The sequence below is a fragment of the Pseudophryne corroboree genome, chromosome 11 (genome assembly GCF_028390025.1).
Source record: "Pseudophryne corroboree isolate aPseCor3 chromosome 11, aPseCor3.hap2, whole genome shotgun sequence".
NCBI classification, from domain to species: domain Eukaryota; kingdom Metazoa; phylum Chordata; class Amphibia; order Anura; family Myobatrachidae; genus Pseudophryne; species Pseudophryne corroboree.
Genome location: NC_086454.1, coordinates 26,712,888 through 26,737,077, shown reverse-complemented (window position 1 = coordinate 26,737,077; position 24,190 = coordinate 26,712,888). Strand labels below are relative to the sequence as shown.

At 47.5% G+C, this 24,190-nt stretch overlaps 1 protein-coding gene across 3 annotated transcripts in view; it reads right to left on the bottom strand.

Annotated features, from left to right (window-relative positions):
* Positions 1-202: 202 nt before the first annotated feature.
* Positions 203-24,190, bottom strand: part of E2F8 (E2F transcription factor 8) — a 119,282-nt gene continuing 95,294 nt past the window's right edge. For all 3 annotated transcript variants that reach the window (XM_063946389.1, XM_063946390.1, XM_063946391.1), the window contains exons 7-13: positions 21,708-21,845; positions 20,658-20,855; positions 20,491-20,572; positions 19,558-19,960; positions 8,656-8,773; positions 7,891-8,159; positions 203-1,846 (exon numbers count right to left, since the gene is read on the bottom strand). In XM_063946389.1, the coding sequence (XP_063802459.1) occupies positions 1,679-1,846; positions 7,891-8,159; positions 8,656-8,773; positions 19,558-19,960; positions 20,491-20,572; positions 20,658-20,855; positions 21,708-21,845 (1,376 nt within the window). In that variant the 3' untranslated portion in view covers positions 203-1,678. The remainder of the gene's footprint in view (positions 1,847-7,890; positions 8,160-8,655; positions 8,774-19,557; positions 19,961-20,490; positions 20,573-20,657; positions 20,856-21,707; positions 21,846-24,190) is intronic.

The window sequence follows — 24,190 nt, the reverse complement described above, 5'->3', positions numbered from 1 at the left end:
TTTTTTAAATCTGAAACTTAAACAGAGACTTATGATGCGGGTCAGTCTGGTAATGGTGAAAACAAATCCGGAGATTAGACTTCAAGATAGAATTGAAGAATAGAACTATTAGAGAAATACACTTTAAGCCGTTCCCTATCTACGAGGATGATCAGACACCATCTCCGTAACCGTGGGCTACAGGTGTACAAAAGACTCAGACTAAAATAAAAAGAAATTTATTTAAAAATATCAAATTTCAAGGTATTTTTTTTTTTTTAATATTATATAAATATTAATTCATTTCAGTTTCAAATTTGAAACAGGCTGTACATAAAAAAGGACACACATTGCATATACCAATCATACCGCAAGGCACATATATATGACAATGTGCGAATACTTACTACACGGTGTACTTGTGTGCAATACAATTCCAATTATTTGTGCATCACGCCTTATGCCACACTACAGAGAAAAACGTACAAATATCAATACAGTAATTTAAATAATTTTCAAGGATTTCATTAAAGTTATTATGAGGCTATTGATTTTTTTCTCAAGTGGGATATTTACTTACTTCTAGACATAAACTAGGGGAACATTGATGGGCAGCTGCGGCACACATTGTATTAATAATAATTTTTATTTTTTTTTAAAAAGCCACAACCATCAAGGGCTGTGCGTCTAAAATATAAATCCTCTTGTAGCCAGGGCTGGATTACATGCAAGGAAACCTATTCTCCTGAATGCCAGGTAGGTGCATGTATACCTACTGAAGACTCCACTACACCCGTCTCCCAATAATGTACTGTATGTACAATGAGCCACCCCGATACCATCAGACCGACTCAGAAACAAAGACCAAAGAAGCGACAAGCAACAACCTCAGGGCCGGGGGCACAGCAGGTATATACAGGGTCTGTCTCATCTCATACAGCTGTGTTAATGGCTGACCTGGCCAACCTGCGGCTCTCCAGCTGTTGTGGGACTGCAAGTCCCAGCATGCCCTGCTTCACTTTTGCTATTAGGAAATGCTAAAACTGTGGCAGAGCATGCTGGGATGTGTGGTTTCACAGCAGCTGGAGAGCCACAGGTTGGCCAGACCTGCTCTAGATAATGACACAGGGTTTATATATGGTTGTATAAAAGTCTGTTACATAGGGGACATTCTATACATAGGGAAAATTAACACTTTTTTGTCATTCATCATCGATGTGGTTGGACGAGCATTTTTCGGTTGGCCTGTTACACTTCCAGTCTTCACGAATGTCTCAGTAAGCCTAGCCACAACGCCGATTGTGTCGCTCTTGTCATGTATCCTGAAAAGTCCACGCTATCTTATAATAGCTTCCTGATCCGGGCAGTAGCATGTCATCCAGGATATCTGCCTTTAGTGAATCAAGTTACATTTTGTTAAAAAGCATTAACTCTCCCAATGCACTCTCGTGTCACCCTGTCGGGTACGCCAAACATTGGTATAATCGATATGCGCCATAGAGGCAAGTGAATAAATAAGATACAAGGACCCTTCTAGTGTAATTAATGTGTACGCCATGTTGCTCCGAGGGGGCACGCCCACGGTGGCTACCCGTCTACGTCCGCGCTGGTTTGTAATTCTGCTGCTCAGGTTCTCCTGTTAGGTGAGAAGACGGTGGTCATGGCTGAGGATTGCAGGAAAAAGGAAGCAGAACCGTAGCTAATCCTCGCTGCCCACGTCCAGCTTCCTCTGCGATATGAGTATTGGTCCTTGAGTTCCTCCATCAGTAGCAGCAGAACCCACTGGCGAGGAGGTCAGACCCCCTGGGGTGTGGAAGAAATTGTCTTTGTGTGGCTGCGATCCTTTCGGGGTTAGTGGAACACCAGGCTGTGAGCGCAAGAGAAAAGTGGATGAGTCGAGAGATAAACGTTATCAGATCTCACAAACGCACCTTGTAACAAACGCAATGAGATTGCTGGGAGCCGGATACACGGTGCGTTTGGAAGACCAAAAATCACACACATACACACACACACGTGTGTATGTATGTGTGTGTGTATGTGTGTTTGGGAGTGTGATTTTTGGTCTTCTGAAAGCACCGTGTATCCGGCTTCCAGTGTGTGTGTGTATAAAAATAAGAATTTACTTACCGATAATTCTATTTCTCGGAGTCCGTAGTGGATGCTGGGGTTCCTGAAAGGACCATGGGGAATAGCGGCTCCGCAGGAGACAGGGCACAAAAAAGTAAAGCTTTTACCAGATCAGGTGGTGTGCACTGGCTCCTCCCCCTATGACCCTCCTCCAGACTCCAGTTAGGTACTGTGCCCGGACGAGCGTACACAATAAGGGAGGCAATTTGAATCCCGGGTAAGACTCATACCAGCCACACCAATCACACCGTACAACTTGTGATCTAAACCCAGTTAACAGTATGATAACAGAAAGAGCCTCTTAAAGATGGCTCCTTAACAATATAACCCGAATTTGTTAACAATAACTATGTACAGTATTGCAGATAATCCGCACTTGGGATGGGCGCCCAGCATCCACTACGGACTCCGAGAAATAGAATTATCGGTAAGTAAATTCTTATTTTCTCTATCGTCCTAAGTGGATGCTGGGGTTCCTGAAAGGACCATGGGGATTATACCAAAGCTCCCAAACGGGCGGGAGAGTGCGGATGACTCTGCAGCACCGAATGAGAGAATTCCAAGTCCTCTTTTGCCAGGGTATCAAATTTGTAGAATTTTACAAACGTGTTTTCCCCCGACCACGTAGCTGCTCGGCAGAATTGTAATGCCGAGACCCCTCGGGCAGCCGCCCAAGATGAGCCCACCTTCCTTGTGGAATGGGCCTTAACAGATTTAGGCTGTGGCAGGCCTGCCACAGAATGAGCAAGTTGAATTGTGTTACAAATCCAACGAGCAATCGTCTGCTTAGAAGCAGGGGCACCCAACTTGTTGGGTGCATATAGTATCAACAGCGAGTCAGATTTTCTGACTTCAGCCGTCCTTGAAATGTATATTTTTAAGGCTCTGACAACGTCCAACAACTTGGAGTCCTCCAAGTCGCCAGTGGCCGCAGGCACCACAATAGGTTGGTTCAGGTGAAACGCTGATACCACCTTAGGGAGAAAATGCGGACGAGTCCTCAGTTCTGCCCTATCCGAATGGAAGATTAGATAAGGGCTTTTATAAGATAAAGCCGCCAATTCAGATACTCTCCTGGCGGAAGCCAGGGCCAGTAACATAGTCACTTTCCATGTGAGATATTTAAAATCCACCTTTTTCAATGGTTCAAACCAATGGGATTTGAGGAAATCTAAAACTACATTTAGATCCCACGGTGCCACCGGAGGCAACACAGGAGGCTGTATATGCAGTACTCCTTTAACAAAAGTCTGTACCTCAGGAACTGAGGCCAATTCTTTTTGGAAGAATATTGACAGGGCCGAAATTTGAACCTTAATAGATCTCAATTTGAGACCCATAGACAATCCTGATTGTAGGAAATGTAGGAAACGACCCAGTTGAAATTCCTCCGTCGGAACACTCCGATCCTCGCACCACGCGACATATTTTCGCCAAATGCGGTGATAATGTTTCGCGGTGACTTCCTTCCTTGCCTTAATCAAGGTAGGAATGACTTCTTCTGGAATGCCTTTCCCTTTTAGGATCTGGCGTTCAACCGCCATGCCGTCAAACGCAGCCGCGGTAAGTCTTGAAAGAGACAGGGACCCTGTTGTAGCAGGTCCCTTCTCAGAAGTAGAGGGCACGGGTCGTCCGTGACCAACTCTTGAAGTTCCGGGTACCAAGTCCTTCTTGGCCAATCCGGAGCCACTAGTATTGTTCTTACTCCTCTTCACCGTATAATCTTCAATACCTTTGGTATGAGAGGCAGAGGAGGAAACACATATACTGATTTGTACACCCAAGGTGTTACCAATGCGTCCACAGCTATTGCCTGTGGATCTCTTGACCTGGCGCAATACTTGTCCAGTTTCTTGTTGAGGCGAGACGCCATCATGTCTACCATTGGTCTTTCCCAACAGTTTATTAGCATGTGGAAGACTTCTGGATGAAGACCCCACTCTCCCGGGTGAATATCGTGTCTGCTGAGGAAGTCTGCTTCCCAGTTGTCCACGCCCGGGAAGAACACTGCTGACAGTGCTATTACGTGATTCTCCGCCCAGCGAAGAATCTTGGCAGCTTCTGCCATTGCACTCCTGCTTCTTGTGCCGCCCTGTCTGTTTACATGGGCGACCGCCGTGATGTTGTCCGACTGAATCAACACCGGTTTTCCTTGCAGGAGTGGTTCCGCCTGGCTTAGAGCATTTTAGATTGCTCTTAGTACCAGAATGTTTATGTGAAGAGACTTTTCCAGGTTCGTCCATACCCCCTGGAAGTTTCTTCCTTGTGTGACTGCTCCCCAGCCTCTCAGGCTGGCGTCCGTGGTCACCAGGATCAAATCCTGTATGCCGAATCTGCGGCCCTCCAATAGATGAGCCTTTTGCAACCACCACAGAAGATATACCCTTGTCCTTGGCGACAGGGTTATTCGCAGGTGCATCTGAGGATGCGACCCTGACCATTTGTCCAACAGATCCCTTTGGAAAATTCTTGCATGGAATCTGTCGAATGGAATTGCTTCGTAAAAAGCCACCATTTTTCCCAGGACTCTTGTGCATTGATGTACAGACACCTTTCCTGGTTTTAGGAGGTTCCTGACAGGTCGGATAACTCCTTGGCTTTTTCCTCGGGAAGAAAAACCTTTTTCTGAACCGTGTCCAGAATCATCCCTAGGAACAGCAGACGTATCGTCGGAAAACAGCTGCGATTCTTGGAATATTTAGAATCCAGTCGTGCCGTCGAAGAACTACTTTAGATAGTGCTCTTCCGACCTCCAACTGTTCTCTGGAACTTGCCCTTTTTAGGTCGTGCAAGTAAGGGATAATTTAGATGCCTTTTTTCTTTGAAGAAACATCTTTTCGGCCATTACCTTGGTAAAAAGGCCCGGGGTGCCGTGGATAATTCAAACGGCATCGTCTGAAACTGATATTGACAGTTCTGTACCACGAACCAGAGGTACCCTTGATGAGAAGGACAAAATTTGGACATGGAGGTAATCCTTGATGTCCAGGGACACCATATAGTCCCCTTTTTTCCGGTTCGCTATCACTGCTCTGAGTGACTTTATCTCGATTTGAACCTTTTATGTAAGTGTTCAAAACATTTTAGATTTAGACTATGTGTCACCAAGCCGTCTGGCTTCAGTACCACAATATAGTGTGGAAAAATAATACCCTTTTCCTTGTCGTAGGAGGGGTACTTTGATTATCACCTGCTGGATATACAGCTTGTGAATTGTTTCCAATGCTGCCTCCCTGTCGGAGGGAGCCGTTGGTAAAGCAGACTTCAGGAACCTGCGAGGAGAAGATGTCTCGACTCTCCAATCTTTACCCCTGGGATAATACTCGTACGATCTAGGGGTCAACTTGCGAGTGATCCCACTGCGCCCTGAGACTCTTGAGACTACCCCCCCACCTTGAGTCCGCTTGCACGGCCCCAGCGTCATGCTGAGGACTTGGCAGACGCGGTGGAGGGCTTCTTTTCCTGGGAAAGGGCTGCCTGCTGCAGTCTACTTCCCTTACCTCTATGTCTGGGCAGATATGACTGGCCTTTTGCCTGCATGCCCTCATGGGAAAGGAAAGATTGAGGCTGAAAAGACGGTGTCTTTTTTAGCTGAGATGTAACTTGGGGTAAAAAAGGTTGGATTTCCCAGCTGTTGCTGTGGTCCCCAGGTCCGATGGACCGACCCCCAAATAACTCCTTCCCTTTATACAGCAATACTTCCATCTGCCGTATGGGATCTGTATCACCTGACCACTGTCGTGTCCCTGACATCTTCTGGGAGATATGGACAACGCACTTATCTTGATGCCAGAGAGCAAATATCCCTCTGTGCATCTCACATACATATATATAGAATGCATCCTATTAAATGCTCTACATGAATAAAATATTTTCAGTCAGGGAATCCGACCAAGCCAACCCAGCACTGCATCTCCAGGCTGATGGCGATCGCTGGTCGCAGTATAACCACCGTATGTGTGTATATACTTTTTAGGATATTTTTCCAGCTTCCTATCAGCTGGCTCCTTGAGGGCGGCCGTATCTGGAGACGGTAACGCCACTTGATAAGCGTGTGAGCGCCTTATCACCCTAAGGGGTGTTTCCCAACGTACCCTAATTTCTGGCGGGAAAGGGTATAACGCCAATATTTGCTATCGGGGTAACCCTACGCATCCTCACACACTTCATTTTATTTTATCTGATTCAGGAAAAACTACAGGTAGTTTTTTCACTCCCACATAATACCCTTTCTTGTGGTACTTGTAGTATCAGAAACACGTAACACCTCCTTCATTGCCCTTAACGTGTGGCCCTAATGAGAAATACGTTTGTTTATTCACCGTCGACACTGTATTCAGTGTCCGTGTCTGTGTCGACCGACTGAGGTAAATGGGCGTTTTTAAAACCCCTGACGGTGTTTCTGAGACGCCTGGACCGGTCCTAATAGATTGTCGGCCGTCTCATGTCGTCAACCGACCTTGCAGCGTGTTGACATTCTCACGTAATTCTCTAAATAAGCCATCCATTCCGGTGTCGACTCCCTAGAGAGTGACATCACCATTACAGGCAATTTCTCCGCCTCCTCACCAACATCGTCCTCATACATGTCGACACACACGTACCGACACACAGCACACACACCGGGAATGCTCTGACAGAGGACAGGACCCACTAGCCCTTTGGGGAGACAGAGGGAGAGTCTGCCAGCACACACCAAAAACGCTATAATTATATAGGGACAACCTTATATAAGTGTTTCTCCCTTATAGCATCTTTTATATATATACAATATCGCCAAAATCAGTGCCCCCCCTCTCTGTTTTAACCCTGTTTCTGTAGTGCAGTGCAGGGGAGAGCCTGGGAGCCTTCTCTCCAGCTTTTCTGTGAGAGAAAATGGCGCTGTGTGCTGAGGAGATAGGCCCCGCCCCTTTTTCGGCGGGCTCGTCTCCCGCTATTTTTGAAGTTAGGCAGGGGTTAAATATCTCCATATAGCCTCTGTGGGCTATATGTGAGGTATTTTTTGCCTCTAATAAGGTTTTTATTTGCCTCTCAGAGCGCCCCCCCCAGCGCTCTGCACCCTCAGTGACTGTTGTGTGAAGTGTGCTGAGAGGAAAATGGCGCACAGCTGCAGTGCTGTGCGCTACCTTTATGAAGACTCAGGAGTCTTCAGCCGCCGATTTTGGACCTCTTCTCTCTTCAGCGTCTGCAAGGGGGCCGGCGGCGCGGCTCCGGTGACCATCCAGGCTGTACCTGTGATCGTCCCTCTGGAGCTAGTGTCCAGTAGCCAAGCAGCAAATCCACTCTGCACGCAGGTGAGTTCACTACTTCTCCCCTAAGTCCCTCGTTGCAGTGATCCTGTTGCCAGCAGGACTCACTGTAAAGTAAAAAACCTAAGCTAAACTTTCTCTAAGCAGCTCTTTAGGAGAGCCACCTAGATTGCACCCTTCTCGTTCGGGCACAAAATCTAACTGGAGTCTGGAGGAGGGTCATAGGGGGAGGAGCCAGTGCACACCACCTGATCTGGTAAAAGCTTTACTTTTTTGTGCCCTGTCTCCTGCGGAGCCGCTATTCCCCATGGTCCTTTCAGGAACCCCAGCATCCACTTAGGACGATAGAGAAAAAACATTTCTATGAAGATATATTACAATAATAATATAGGTTTCATATATCAACTACAATAAACGATTCAACTCCCAAATACTTTACCTCCCATCAACTGTCTCAGACTTAATGACCAATTACTGTGATCTTTGTATAAAGCTGCCCCTGTGTTATACACCATAATAACGAGATACATACCTGCTGCAGAGTATATAGCGGGATATAGGGGATGGGGGACATGTGTTTGAAGTTTAACATTTGAGCTGCCGACAGCTCCTCCGGTGATCTTCCATTTCTGGGGGATATGGTAAGTGACTGGGAGCTGCCACAAGGTGGCGATATCAGGTCTTTGTTCTGCAGAGTGAAGTTGAATATTCCAGGACTGGTGCAGGAAAGGTTGGGCGAAGTCACCGGCTGCCCGGCATGGCTTAGCACTGGGGAAAACATGAACTTCAGCGGTATGACTCCTGGAAGGGAAATTAGAATAGGTTACATATTAAAGAATAAGACAAAGGGTTCCCAAACTTGGTGCCAAGGGGCACTTAAAGGTGTGCTACAGGTTGGTGGTCCAGGACCAAATCAAATTATTTATGGTCAATCTAGTGTTGGTAGCTGCCAAATCATAAAATGCGACAGAATTGCAGCTCGGTCCACAATCACATAATTAGGCCCTAACATTTGGCCGAGGGGTGCCTTGAAAAATAGACTGCTACTACTCTATAGTGCGCCGTGATTCAAAAAACGTTTTGGGGACCTCTGAATTAGACAAAGATCTGGATGCTCCTCTAGATGGCAGCATTATAGATCTGGGCTCAGGAAGGCTCCACATACTCTAATAAAATAAATGGATGCTATTTAGTGTGCCACAAATAGAACATACAAGAGCGCCGCTAGTTGCTACTCTCCCAGTCTCACGCTTGTGAATCCCGGCGAGTCACATACATCCAGCTGTAAGCGTCATACCTGCCATGGGAGAAGTGAACATTTGTGGTTCTGGAGGGGACGACGTGGGATTTTTAGGAGATTCGTTGCCCACCGGTGCCAGCTGTACGGGGATTAGATACCCAGAAGGCATCATCCTCTGTAAGATGATTGAAAGAAGTGGAGATCAGACAGAATATATAGACATTTTCTAACTTACAGAATTATAGTTCGGGAGGATGCATAATATTGCACCATGTTCAGAGACTTCTGTACATTCTGGAGGTGCTGACCCTGAAGAAAGCGCAATAATATCCACCTGCCATTATCACCACCCTCAGCAGGTATTACCCAGACAACGAGAAATCCCTCCAGTCGCTTGTCCTGACGTGGGGATAACACCTGAGTTCATGCAGCTCTTTGTATGGTATGGCTCTACAATATATTCACATTAGAGATGAGCTGGGTCGGATTTACTCGATTCTTTACGCCAGAATTATCGCAAGTTCTTTTTTTCTGGATTTTTCTTATCGGCTAACCAAAACACTTGACGTCCGTGAGCCAATAAGGAGATTCGGGTAAATCAGAGTAAAACCAAACCTGCTCATCTGTAATATTAATTAAATCACCTCCAAGGTAACGCCCTTTCCTTCTGTAAACAATCCGTATTACATGAGGTCTGCCACCATAACTTTACATATTCCTTTTACAAATACAGTACCCCATGCACAAACCTTCTCTAAGTCGTCTATATTATTATTACATTTTATTTATAAGGCGCCACATGTGTTTCGCAGCGCCGTACAAAGGACAGTACAGGGGACAAAACATTGCATTACAGTAAATAAATAACAGAAATAGAGTACAGGTAACAGAGCACCACACATTCTCAAGACATAGTACAGCTAAGATGTAAGTATTGAGGGAGTGATCCTCGTACTACTAGAGGCTGGTGGTCATAGATGGAGATGAGCCTTTACTAGCAGGATAAAGATGGTCGTTGAGTAGGGGAGAGCTGTGAGTGAAATGTGTTGAGACGAGGGCTTAGATAACAAGAGGAAAGAGGGCCCTGCTCTGAAGAGCTAACAATCTATTGGGGAGGGGCGACAGACAGATGACAAGAGGTGCAGGCAAGTGGGAGGTAGCCTGATGGCAGTATGCAAGCAAAGCTGAGATGTTCACGGCATGAGGCAGGGGGTGGAGGCGCGGCTTCAGCTCTGGGTTATCCATTAGAAGGGTACGCTTTGATGAATAGGTGGGTTTTTAGTGCCCGTTTGAAGCTTTGCAAGGTTGGGGAGAGTCTAATGAAGCGGGGGAGTGCGTTCCACTGAAGGGGTGCAGCACGGGCAAAATCCTGAACTCGTGCATGGGAAGCAGTGACCAGGGCGGTGGAGAGGCGACGGTCATTAGTCGACCGTAGGGGGCGGGAGGGAGTATGAAGGGAAAGGAGGTTGGAGATGTAGGGAGCAGTGGAATTAGAGATGGCCTTGTATGTGAGGGTGAGGAGTTTGAAGAGGATTCTGTAGGGGAATGGGAGCCAGTGTAGATTTTGTTGAAGGGGAGTGGCAGATGAGGTGCGGCGGGAGAGGAAGATAAGCCTAGCTGCGGAGTTTAGGACAGATTGGAGGGGAGCAAGATGGGAGCAAGCGAGGCCAGTGAGGAGGACATTGCAGTAGTCAAGTCGTGAGATGACCAGTGAGTGGATGATGAGTTTAGTTGCACTCTGGGAGAGATATGGCCTGATACGAGCAATGTTGCGTAGCTGGAAACGACAGGATTGTGCCAGAGCTTGGATGTGGGGTGCAAAGGAGAGGGAGGAGTCAAGAGTGACGCCCAGGCAGCGGAGTTGGGGAACGGGGGAGATGGTGGTGTTGTCAACAATGATGGAGATATTGGTCGGGGGTGTTGCTCTGGATGGGGGGAAGATGATGAGTTCCGTTTTGTCCATGTTGAGCTTTAGAGAGCGTTCAGACATCCAGGAGGAGATTGCAGAGAGGCAGCTGGAAACCTGAGAGAGGACAGAGGGGGACAGATCAGGAGATGAGAGGTAGAGTTGTGTGTCATCAGCATAGAGGTGGTATTGAAGGCCAAATGAGTTAATGAGCGCACCCAGGGAAGAGGTATACAGGGAGAACAGAAGGGGTCCAAGGACAGAACCCTGAGGGACACCAACAGGAAGGATGGAAGGGTGTGAGGTGGTGCTTGAGGCAGACACAGAGAAGGAGCGGTTAGTGAGGTAAGAAGAAAACCAGTCAAGGACAGTGCTATAGAGGCCAGCGTTTTGGAGTGTGCCGAGGAGGAGACGATGATCTACGGTGTCAAAGGCAGCAGAGAGGTCCAGAAGGATGAGCAGAGAGAAGTGGCCCCTGGATTTGGCCGAAAGCAGGTCATTGGTGACTTTCACCAGGGCAGTCTCAGTTGAGTGGGCGAAAACCAGATTGTAGTGGATCGAGGATGGAGTTGTCAGAGAGGTAGCTTGTGAGGCGGCTGTAGACTAGTCGTTCAAGTAATTTGGAGGCGAAAGGGAGAAGAGAGATGGGGCGGGTAGTTAGTGGGTGATGAGGGGTCGAGGTTGGGTTTTTTGAGAATAGGTGAGACCAGAGCATGTTTGAATGGTGAGGGGAAGATGCCGGTGGAGAGGGACAGGTTAAAGAGGTGAGCAAGGTGGGAGCAGGCAGTGGGGGAGAGGGAGCGGAGTAGACGGGAGGGGAGAGGGTCCAGGGGGCAGGTGGTGGTGGTGGGGGGGGGGGGGGGGGGGGGGAGGATAAGATGAGGGAGTGGACTTCCTTTTCTGAAGTCGGATGGAAGGAGGACAGGGTGGGATAGATGGAGGGGAGGGATAGAGGGGGCAGGGGGGTAGCAGAGGGGTGACGGCGGGAGATGTCGTGTCGAATATCCTCAATTTTGGAGATGAAGAAGGAGGCAAAGTCAGTGGCAGTGAGGGAGGATGGGAGGGGAGGAGGAGGGGGGCGAAGGAGAGTGTTGAAAGTTTCAAAGAGACGGCGTGGACAGGAGGACTGAGAAGAGATGAGTGCTTGGAAAAAGGATTGCTTGGCGAGGGAAAGAGCAGAGCTGTAGGAGGAGAGAATAAACTTGAAATGGAGGAAGTCCGCCAGAGAGTGAGATCTCCTCCAGGAGCGTTCAGCGGAGCGTGAGCATTTTTGTAAGAAACGTGTTAGTTTGGTGTGCCAGGGTTGGGGTTTGGAGCGGCGGAGGGGGACAGAGGAGAGGGGGGCCACAGAGTCGAGAGCAGTGGTTAGGGAAGAGTTATAGAAGGTGGCTGCCTGGTTGGGACAAGTCATAGTGGAAAGAGGAGAGAGGAAAGTCTCGAGGGAGGACATGAAAGTGGGGTTGAGAGACCCAAGATTGCGTCTGGTGGTGGTGGGTCTGGGCGTGGAGAGGAGGAGGGAGGATGAGAGGGTGAAAGAAAGCAGATGGTGGTCAGAGAGAGGGAAGGGAGAGTTTGAGAAATCAGAGAGATCACATCGGTGGGTGAAGACAAGGTCGAGGGAGTGGCCGAGATTGTGAGTAGCGGTGGAGGTCCATTGAGAAAGTCCAAAAGGAGGTGGAAAGGGCGAGAAGATTAGTGGAAGCGGCATTAGTGATGTCAATAGGGATGTTAAAGTCTCCGAGGATGACAGAGGGGAGGTCAGAGGAGAGAAAGTGGGGAAGCCAGGCAGCAAAGTTGTCAAGGAAAGGTGAACAGTGGCCAGGGGGGCGGTAGATCACTGCCACAAGGAGGTGAATGGGGTAGAAGAGGCGGATAGTGTGGACCTCAAAGGTGGAGAAGGTGAGAGAGGGCTCAGGTGGGATGACACGAAAGGTGCAGTTAGGGGAGAGAAGGACGCCCACGCCTCCACCCTGGCGACCATCAGTTCTGACTGTATGGGTGAAGGAGAGGCCTCCGTAGGAGAGGGCAGCAGGGGAGGTGGTGTCAGAGGAGGAGAGCCAGGTTTCAGTGATGGCGAGAAGGTGAAAAGAGTGGGAGATGAAGAGGTCATGGATAGTTGGCAGCTTGTTGCAGATTGATCTAGCATTCCAGAGTGCACAGGAGAAAGGAAGGGAGGGGACAGGGGAGATAGGGATAAGGTTGGCTGGGTTCTGAGTGTTTGTGGGTGATTTTGAATTTGGGGGGAGAGACCTGGCAGTGAGGATTGGTATGTGACAGGATCGAGGAGCCATAATTTGGTACAGTAGTGTTAAGGGGAATAGAATGGTGTAGGTGTAATATAGAATGAACAAGGAGAATGTGGGGTGTAATGTAAGCAAGAGACAGTGCAAACAGTATTTTAAGAAATATTGGGGCAGATGTATTAACCTGGAGAAGGCATAAGGAAGTGATAAACCAGTGATATGTGCAAGGTGATTAAGGTACCAGCCAATCAACTCCAATATGTAAATTAATAGTTAGGATCTGATTGGCTGCTGCCTTTATCACCTTGCACAGATCACTGGTTTATCACTTCCTTATGCCTTCTCCAGGTTAATACATCTGCCCCAATGTTAGGAACGGAAAGGCTGAGATGGATAGACACTAGACAGTGGTTGTAGATTTTGTAAATGAGAGTGTGAGCAATGTGTGAGAGCAGTAGGGCTGCTACTTAATCAGACAGGTTGTTCAGTATCCAGGCTGTGCAGGCATTACTGGTAGTGGTATGGGTAACTCACTGTAGTCTGTTGGTTGCAGTTCTTTTGTGGAGATGGGGGAGATAGTCTGCTGTCCCTCTGTTTCTCTCCTGTTTATCTCCGAATATCTCCATAGATTATATCATCCTACTTTGCACTAATATACTTAGCAACTAAAATGCTGGCAGCCTTGATCAATACTAGTTAAATAACCATGCAGACATGGATGCAGGGTTAATTGATAGCAGCCCCCACCCTCTGAAAACTCCACCCACGGCAAAAGGTTGCCTCAAGGTGTGAACAAATCACTATACCCCCACTAATACACAGTGAGAACAGACTATAGTCTGGCCTAGAAATAACTAGTAAAAGATAAAAATAAGAATTTACTTACCGATAATTCTATTTCTCGTAGTCCGTAGTGGATGCTGGGAACTCCGAAAGGACCATGGGGAATAGCGGCTCCGCAGGAGACTGGGCACAAAAGTAAAAGCTTTAGGACTACCTGGTGTGCACTGGCTCCTCCCCCTATGACCCTCCTCCAAGCCTCAGTTAGGATACTGTGCCCGGACGAGCGTACACAATAAGGAAGGATTTTGAATCCCGGGTAATACTCATACCAGCCACACCAATCACACCGTACAACTTGTGATCTGAACCCAGTTAACAGCATAACAGAGGAGCCTCTGAAAAGATGGCTCACAACAATAATAACCCGATTTTTGTAACTATGTACAAGTATTGCAGACAATCCGCACTTGGATGGGCGCCCAGCATCCACTACGGACTACGAGAAATAGAATTATCGGTAAGTAAATTCTTATTTTCTCTAACGTCCTAAGTGGATGCTGGGAACTCCGAAAGGACCATGGGGATTATACCAAAGCTCCCAAACGGGCGGGAGAGTGCGGATGACTCTGCAGCACCGAATGAGAGAACTCCAGGTCCTCCTCAGCCAGGGTATCAAATTTGTAGAATTTAGCAAACGTGTTTGCCCCTGACCAAGTAGCTGCTCGGCAAAGTTGTAAAGCCGAGACCCCTCGGGCAGCCGCCCAAGATGAGCCCACTTTCCTTGTGGAATGGGCTTTTACAGATTTTGGCTGTGGCAGGCATGCCACAGAATGTGCAAGCTGAATTGTACTACAAATCCAACGAGCAATAGTCTGCTTAGAAGCAGGAGCACCCAGCTTGTTGGGTGCATACAGGATAAACAGCGAGTCAGATTTTCTGACTCCAGCCGTCCTGGAAACATATTTTCAGGGCCCTGACTACGTCCAGCAACTTGGAATCCTCCAAGTCCCTAGTAGCCGCAGGTACCACAATAGGCTGGTTTAAGTGAAACGCTGAAACCACCTTAGGGAGAAATTGAGGACGAGTCCTCAATTCTGCCCTGTCCGTATGAAAAATTAGGAAAGGGCTTTTATAGGATAAAGCCGCCAATTCTGAGACACGCCTGGCTAAAGCCAGGGCTAACAGCATTACCACTTTCCATGTGAGATATTTTAAGTCCACAGTGGTGAGTGGTTCAAACCAATGTGATTTTAGGAACCCCAAAACTACATTGAGATCCCAAGGTGCCACTGGAGGCACAAAAGGAGGCTGTATATGCAGTACCCCCTTGACAAACGTCTGAACTTCAGGAACTGAAGCTAGTTCTTTCTGGAAGAAAATCGACAGGGCCGAAATTTGAACCTTAATGGACCCTAATTTTAGGCCCATAGACAGTCCTGTTTGCAGGAAATGCAGGAAACGACCCAGTTGAAATTCCTCTGTAGGGGCCTTCCTGGCCTCACACCACGCAACATATTTACGCCAAATACGGTGATAATGTTGCACAGTTACATCCTTCCTGGCTTTGATCAGGGTAGGGATGACTTCATCCGGAATGCCTTTTTCCTTCAGGATCCGGCGTTCAACCGCCATGCCGTCAAACGCAGCCGCGGTAAGTCTTGGAACAGACAGGGTCCCTGCTGGAGCAGGTCCTTTCTTAGAGGTAGAGGCCACGGGTCCTCCGTGAGCATCTCTTGAAGTTCCGGGTACCAAGTCCTTCTTGGCCAATCCGGAGCCACGAGTATAGTTCTTACTCCTCTCCTTCTTATGATTCTCAGTACCTTGGGTATGAGAGGCAGAGGAGGGAACACATACACTGACTGGTACACCCACGGTGTTACCAGAGCGTCCACAGCTATTGCCTGAGGGTCCCTTGACCTGGCGCAATATCTGTCTAGTTTTTTGTTGAGGCGGGACGCCATCATGTCCACCTTTGGTTTTTCCCAACGGTTCACAATCATGTGGAAGACTTCTGGGTGAAGTCCCCACTCCCCCGGGTGGAGGTCGTGTCTGCTGAGGAAGTCTGCTTCCCAGTTGTCCACTCCCAGAATGAACACTGCTGGCAGTGCTATCACATGATTTTCCGCCCAGCGAAGAATCCTTGCAACTTCCGTCATTGCCCTCCTGCTTCTTGTGCCGCCCTGTCTGTTTACGTGGGCGACTGCCGTGATGTTGTCCGACTGGATCAACACCGACTGACCCTGAAGCAGAGGCCTTGCTTGACTTAGGGCATTGTAAATGGCCCTTAGTTCCAGGATATTTATGTGAAATGACGTTTCCATGCTTGACCACAAGCCCTGGAAATTTCTTCCCTGTGTGACTGCTCCCCAGCCTCTCAGGCTGGCATCCGTGGTCACCAGGACCCAGTCCTGAATGCCGAATCTGCGGCCCTCTAGAAGATTAACACTCTGCAACCACCACAGGAGAGACACCCTTGTCCTTGGAGACAGGGTTATCCGCTGATGCATCTGAAGATGCGATCCGGACCATTTGTCCAGCAGATCCCACTGAAAAGTTCTTGCATGGAATCTGCCGAATGGAATCGCTTCGTAAGAAGCCACCATTTTTCCCAGGACCCTTGTGCATTGATGCACTGACACTTGGCCTGGTTTTAGGAGGTTCCTGACTAGCTCGGATAACTCCCTGGCTTTCTCCTCCGGGAGAAACACCTTTTTCTGGACTGTGTCCAGAATCATCCCTAGGAACAGCAGACGTGTCGTCGGAATCAGCTGCGATTTTGGAATATTTAGAATCCACCCGTGCTGTCGTAGTACTACTTGAGATAGTGCTACTCCGACCTCTAACTGTTCCCTGGACCTTGCCCTTATCAGGAGATCGTCCAAGTAAGGGATAATTAAGACGCCTTTTCTTCGAAGAAGAATCATCATTTCGGCCATTACCTTGGTAAAGACCCGGGGTGCCGTGGACAATCCAAACGGCAGCGTCTGAAACTGATAATGACAGTTCTGTACCACAAACCTGAGGTACCCTTGGTGAGAAGGGCAAATTGGGACATGGAGGTAAGCATCCTTGATGTCCAGAGACACCATATAGTCCCCTTCTTCCAGGTTCGCTATCACTGCTCTGAGTGACTCCATCTTGAATTTGAACCTTTGTATGTAAGTGTTCAAGGATTTCAGATTTAAAATAGGTCTCACCGAGCCGTCCGGCTTCGGTACCACAAACAGCGTGGAATAATACCCCTTTCCCTGTTGTAGGAGGGGTACCTTGATTATCACCTGCTGGGAATACAGCTTGTGAATGGCTTCCAATACCGCCTCCCTGTCGGAGGGAGACGTTGGTAAAGCAGACTTCAGGAACCGGCGAGGGGGAGACGTCTCGAATTCCAATTTGTACCCCTGAGATACTACCTGCAGGATCCAGGGGTCCACTTGCGAGTGAGCCCACTGCGCGCTGAAATTCTTGAGACGGGCCCCCACCGTGTCTGAGTCCGCTTGTAAGGCCCCAGCGTCATGCTGAGGACTTGGCAGAAGCGGGGGAGGGCTTCTGTTCCTGGGAAGAGGCTGCCTGCTGCAGTCTTTTTCCCCTTCCTCTGCCCCGGGGCAGATATGAGTGGCCTTTTGCCCGCTTGCCCTTATGGGGACGAAAGGACTGAGCCTGAAAAGACGGTGTCTTTTTCTGCTGAGAGGTGACCTGGGGTAAAAAGGTGGATTTCCCAGCCGTTGCCACCAGGTCCGATAGACCGACCCCAAATAACTCCTCCGCTTTATACGGCAATACTTCCATATGCCGTTTGGAATCCGCATCACCTGACCACTGTCGCGTCCATAACCCTCTTCTGGCAGAAATGGACAGCGCACTTACTCTTGATGCCAGAGTGCAAATATCCCTCTGTGCATCTCGCATATATAGAAATGCATCCTTTAAATGCTCTATAGTCAATAATATACTGTCCCTGTCCAGGGTATCAATATTTTCAGTCAGGGAATCCGACCAAGCCACCCCAGCACTGCACATCCAGGCTGAGGCGATTGCTGGTCGCAGTATAATACCAGTATGTGTGTATATACTTTTAAGGATATTTTCCAGCTTCCTATCAGCTGGTTCCTTGAGGGCGGCCGTATCAGGAGACGGTAACGCCACTTGTTTTGATAAGCGTGTGAGCGCCTTATCTACCCTAGGGGGTGTTTCCCAACGCGCCCTAACCTCTGGCGGGAAAGGGTATAATGCCAATAATTTTTTAGAAATTAGCAGTTTTTTATCGGGGGAAACCCACGCTTCATCACACACCTCATTTATTTCATCTGATTCAGGAAAAACTACGGGTAGTTTTTTCACACCCCACATAATACCCTTTTTTGTGGTACTTGTAGTATCAGAAATGTTCAAAACCTCCTTCATTGCCGTGATCATGTAACGTGTGGCCCTACTGGAAAATACGTTTGTTTCCTCACCGTCGACACTGGAGTCAGTGTCCGTGTCGACCATCTGAGGTAACGGGCGCTTTAGAGCCCCCGACGGTGTTTGAGACGCCTGTACAGGTAATAACTGATTTGCCGGCTGTCTCATGTCGTCAACAGTCTTTTGTAAAGTGCTGACGCTATCACGTAATTCCTTCCATAAGACCATCCAGTCAGGTGTCGACTCCCTAGGGGGTGACATCACTATTACAGGCAATTGCTCCGCCTCCATACCATTTTCCTCCTCATACATGTCGACACAACGTACCGACACAGCACACACACACAGGGAATGCTCTGATAGAGGACAGGACCCCACTAGCCCTTTGGGGAGACAGAGGGAGAGTTTGCCAGCACACACCAGAGCGCTATATATATATATATATATATATATATATATATATATATATATAAATATATATATATATATATATATATATATATATATATATATATATATACACATATACAGGGATAACCTTATATAAGTGTTTTTCCCTTATATAGCTGCTGTATTGATTTATCTGCCAAATTAGTGCCCCCCCTCTCTTGTTTTACCCTGTTTCTGTAGTGCAGGACTGCAGGGGAGAGTCAAGGAGCTTCCCTCCAACGGAGCTGTGAGGGAAAATGGCGCCAGTGTGCTGAGGAGATAAGCTCCGCCCCCTTCTCGGCGGCCTTTCTCCCGCTTTTTTAAGGAAAAACTGGCAGGGGTTAAATGCATCCATATAGCCCAGGAGCTATATGTGATGTATTTTTTGCCATCTAAGGTATTTTTATTGCGTCTCAGGGCCCCCCCCCCCCCAACACCCTCAGTGACCGGAGTGTGAAGTGTGCGGAGAGCAATGGCGCACAGCTGCGGTGCTGTGCGCTACCTTATTGAAGACAGGACGTCTTCTGCCGCCGATTTCCCGGATCTCTTCTGTCTTCTGGCTCTGTAAGGGGGCCGGCGGCGCAGCTCTGGGACCCATCCATGGCTGGGCCTGTGATCGTCCCTCTGGAGCTAATGTCCAGTAGCCTAAGAAGCCCAATCCACTCTGCACGCAGGTGAGTTCGCTTCTTCTCCCCTTAGTCCCTCGGTGCAGTGAACCTGTTGCCAGCAGGATTCACTGAAAATAAAAAACCTATACTTAAACTTTTTCACTAAGCAGCTCAGGAGAGCCACCTAGTGTGCACCCTTCTCGTTCGGGCACAAAAATCTAACTGAGGCTTGGAGGAGGGGGAGGAGCCAGTGCACACCAGGTAGTCCTAAAGCTTTTACTTTTGTGCCCAGTCTCCTGCGGAGCCGTTATTCCCCATGGTCCTTTCGGAGTTCCCAGCATCCACTAGGACATCAGAGAAATTGTCAATACCTATCATAGTACAAAAAGCATGTAATGGCTGGATGTCAAAGTTGCAGCAGTGAGATATCTTTCCTAGAACACTGGTGCTCAAAACTTAACGCAATGCAAAATTCCTTTTGCAACTGTGGTTTAAAGACACTCAGCTGTATTCTTCACTCAAACAATTCAATAGACTACATTAAAACAAAACCTGTACTCCCCACCCTGCCCCCCGACCAGGGACGAACCTCGGGCAAATCCTCCTGGCCAGAGCATTTAATCCGCTTGGAGCCGTGGTCGGCACGTTCTGGAAGTTTCCCAGAACTTTTCTCGTTCCCCGAGTCATTCTCAGCAGACTGATCCGTGACTGGTAACTTCCCATCGTCTTGCAGCACATTCTTCTCCCCCAGCACAGTGCTGCCAGAACAGAGGTCAGGATGAGCCGTAGTGTCCGTTCTGCTATGCGGAGACTGTAAATAGACGGTGTATGTGGCCGGGGAATTAGAGCGAGCCTGAACGAGAGGCAGAGCCTGATAGAGGATGGGGCTGATGGGTGAAGATTGCTGGTTCTGAGGCTTCATCATGAACCTGGCATTCCCGTTAAGGATGCCTCTAGACAGGCTGAGTTTCATCTTCTTTACATCCCTGCAGCTGGGAACATAAAGCAGAACCAATCCCATACATTAACTAGACGTAAACCACAATACAGCATAACATAACAGGTGCTACTACTGGTTATACGATATGCAGCAGTCTTGTACAAGTCTACGGTCAGCTGTTCCAGAGAATGATCTGCCAACCTCACGTAGGGAACGGTCTGTACAACTGAGAAAGGTCATGACTCACCCTGTAACCCTGACAAAAGCACAAACAAGGAGGCTGCTACCAGTTATCACTATTATTTATATTACTCCAACTAGCCCAGTGGTATTAAGAGACGACTGTTTTGCAGAGTGCATCTAGATCGCTGTAAGAAAGCAAGAATGTAGTGCTTGCTGCACGCCGGGCAAATGCTATTGCAGCGAGGAGATGTAAGAGCTCAGGCGTCCGTCTTTTACAACGGCATAAAACTCAGTAGGCAGCAGTAAGGTCATTGTATGTAAGAGGATACCGATATGAAGCATATCATTGATGTGGCGATAAACTACAGTATATTATCACCACGCAAACAATCCACCTACTTGGTATGGTCCAGCTGCTCCTTGCAGATTGCCGCTAGCTGAGCCATCTTACTGGGAACAGCAGCCGAGCTGCCGCAATCATCTGTTACACAAAACAGAGCAGGGTGAGAATAGGCAGATGAACCCCCGTTAGTATCATCATACATATAACGAATGTCAAGAGGTACCGCTCTTTGTAGGGCTGCTGGGGGCGGAGTTGATCTTCCGCCTGTCATTCTCAATACTCTTCGCCAGCTTTATAAGCGACTGGTGACGAGTGAAGTTCTGCTTGCCACGGGGAGCAAAGAGATTCTTAGCACAGTTCTCCTTAGGAGACCGCAGGTCCAGGGCTACGGAGGCTTGCGACGTGGGATTGGGCGTGGACTCTGGAAAACAAATCACGAAATACCCGTTAAGTATCACAGCATACAAATCAAGCACTCTGACATGGCATGAGAACATACCCAGGTGTAGCAATATTATATTAGCTCTGAAAACGCTGATATTCCAGTGTGTACAGACCATACCAGAGGCCAGTATACTCAGGAACACGTGCTGTGTAGTGTTACCTAGGGTCACTCTCTGCGTCAGCTGATAATACACACTTATTGCACCTGTGTATACTGTCTGCATTACCTGCCCAGACAGGATGCACTCTCCTCAATGCAAAATTACAACGAGGGTTCCTCGGCATGACTGGATCCTATTATCAAAGTACAGCAACAAGTGTAGGACCTGAAACACCTAATGTCTCAGTGTAATGTCTCTTCAAATGATCATTCCAATCAAATGTTTACAGACAATCGAGTCCTAAAAGATCACCCGCCTGGGGCGCAGCCTCTTCCAGACATCAGTCACTGCTCCAGCAGCTCGACACTGCCAGTGTGTTGTCTACGGGCGACCTGATAGTTAAGACACCAACACCACACTGGCAACGGGAATGTACGGAGCAACAGAACGCCTTCAAGAATCATCGGTAGACCCACAAGACCACCTCAATGCTGGGCCAAAGCAAGTAATGTGGGATCGCATTTGTACGGAGTATCCCCAATCCAATTATACTTTAATCTTTTACTACACAGGTTAGAGAATGCATATAAATATTTGACATTGTTACAACGTAAAACTTTGCCTGGTGAGAGCTATTATATAAGCAGCAGGGGTGCAGAGATCCCCTATATCCCCTGAGCCTGCAGGACGTAGCTGTGACCATGACTGGCAGTCAGAACCCCGCTTACCGCGCTGTTCTGTAGCGGTTTCGGGTCCCGTCCACTGAAACGCCGGCTTACGGCCCCTCTCTTCAGTCACATGGACTTTCTTTATGAGATTCAGGCTGCTGAGGACATTTGCAATGTCGTATAAACGTCTTATTTTTGCTGTGAAAATCAAAAGGAGAAATAAGTTTCCGTGGTGTAAGTCATGTAAAGTGCAGTCTTATGCACTTGTAATGTCCAGTGCAAGAACACATCATGTAGAACACCCCCTCCTGCCACCCTGTCCAGCTCCCGTCTGTGCTGCACACACTGGGGACAGGAAGAGGACCGTAGAGAGAGAGATAGATATATATATATATATATATATATATATATAGATATATATATAGATATATATATATATATATATATATATATATATATATATATATCTCTCTATATAACATACATACATACATGAACACAACATCACGTAGGGGAGACACCCTCCTGCCACCCTGTACAGCACACACTGCGGACAGGAAGACGGCCGTAGAGATATATCTCTCTATATATATATATATATCTCTCTATATAACATACATACATACATGAACACAACATCACGTAGGGGAGACACCCTCCTGCCACCCTGTACAGCACACACTGCGGACAGGAAGACGGCCGTAGAGATATATCTCTCTATATATATATATATCTCTCTATATAACATACATACATACATGAACACAACATCACGTAGGGGAGACACCCTCCTGCCACCCTGTACAGCACACACTGCGGACAGGAAGACGGCCGTAGAGATATATCTCTCTATATATATATATATATATATATATATATATATCTCTATATAACATACATACATACATACATGAACACAACATCACGTAGGGGAGACACCCTCCTGCCACCCTGTACAGCACACACTGCGGACAGGAAGACGGCCGTAGAGATATATCTCTCTATATATATATATATATATATATATATATCTCTATATATATATATATATATATATCTCTATATATATATATCTCTATATCTATATATGTAGAAAGAGTTTTTTAGGTCAGTGCGCTTATCCAACGTTCGAATGTTCCTTCAAAGGAAGGGGTCGCCAAATGTCAATATATTAGGACTTAATAGGTCGTAGATAGTCCGTATCAGTAACCTTCTAACGAAGACTTCGTGCTCTATAGACACCTCCCAAACTTCTTTGGTGGCAGCTCAGTTCCTCAAGATATGACCCGGGTATATTCAGTCATGCTATTCTGTGGAGGCAGGGGAGAAGAACAAGCGCCATATGGTGTAGTAGTTTAAATAAATGGGAATATTATAGACATATATGAAATATAGGTACCGAATGAATTCTTGGAATCAGGCCTATCTGTCTCTCTTTATCCTCAGTGGCTGTTCCCCACCTGTCAGGCGACTGTCAGCTGACTGTCTATGACCGACGTAGATGACAGCAGGAAGCGTCTCTTCCTGCTGTCCTGCTGTCATCTACGTCGGTCATAGACAGTCAGCTGACAGTCGCCTGACAGGTGGGGAACAGCCACTGAGGATAAAGAGAGACAGATAGGCCTGATTCCAAGAATTCATTCGGTACCTATATTTCATATATGTGTCTATAATATTCCCATTTATTTAAACTACTACACCATATGGCGCTTGTTCTTCTCCCCTGCCTCCACTATATATATATATATATATATATATATATATATATATATATATATATATATATATATACATATATACATACACATATATATATACACACATATATATATATATATATAAGAATTTACTTACCGATAATTCTATTTCTCGTAGTCCGTAGTGGATGCTGGGGACTCCGTCAGGACCATGGGGTTTAGCGGCTCCGCAGGAGACAGGGCACAATAATAAAAGCTTTAGGATCAGGTGGTGTGCACTGGCTCCTCCCCCCATGACCCTCCTCCAAGCCTCAGTTAGGATACTGTGCCCGGACGAGCGTGCATAATAAGGAAGGATATTGAATCCCGGGTAAGACTCATACCAGCCACACCAATCACACCGTACAACCTGTGATCTGAACCCAGTTAACAGTATGATAACAACGAAGGAGCCTCTGAAAAGATGGCTCACAACAAAAATAACCCGATTTTTGTAACAATAACTATGTACAAGTATTGCAGACAATCCGCACTTGGGATGGGCGCCCAGCATCCACTACGGACTACGAGAAATAGAATTATCGGTAAGTAAATTCTTATTTTCTCTAACGTCCTAAGTGGATGCTGGGGACTCCGTCAGGACCATGGGGATTATACCAAAGCTCCCAAACGGGCGGGAGAGTGCGGATGACTCTGCAGCACCGAATGAGAGAACTCCAGGTCCTCCTCAGTCAGGGTGTGCCCCTGACCAAGTAGCAGCTCGGCAAAGTTGTAAAGCCGAGACCCCTCGGGCAGCCGCCCAAGATGAGCCCACTTCCTTGTGGAATGGGCTTTTACTGATTTTGG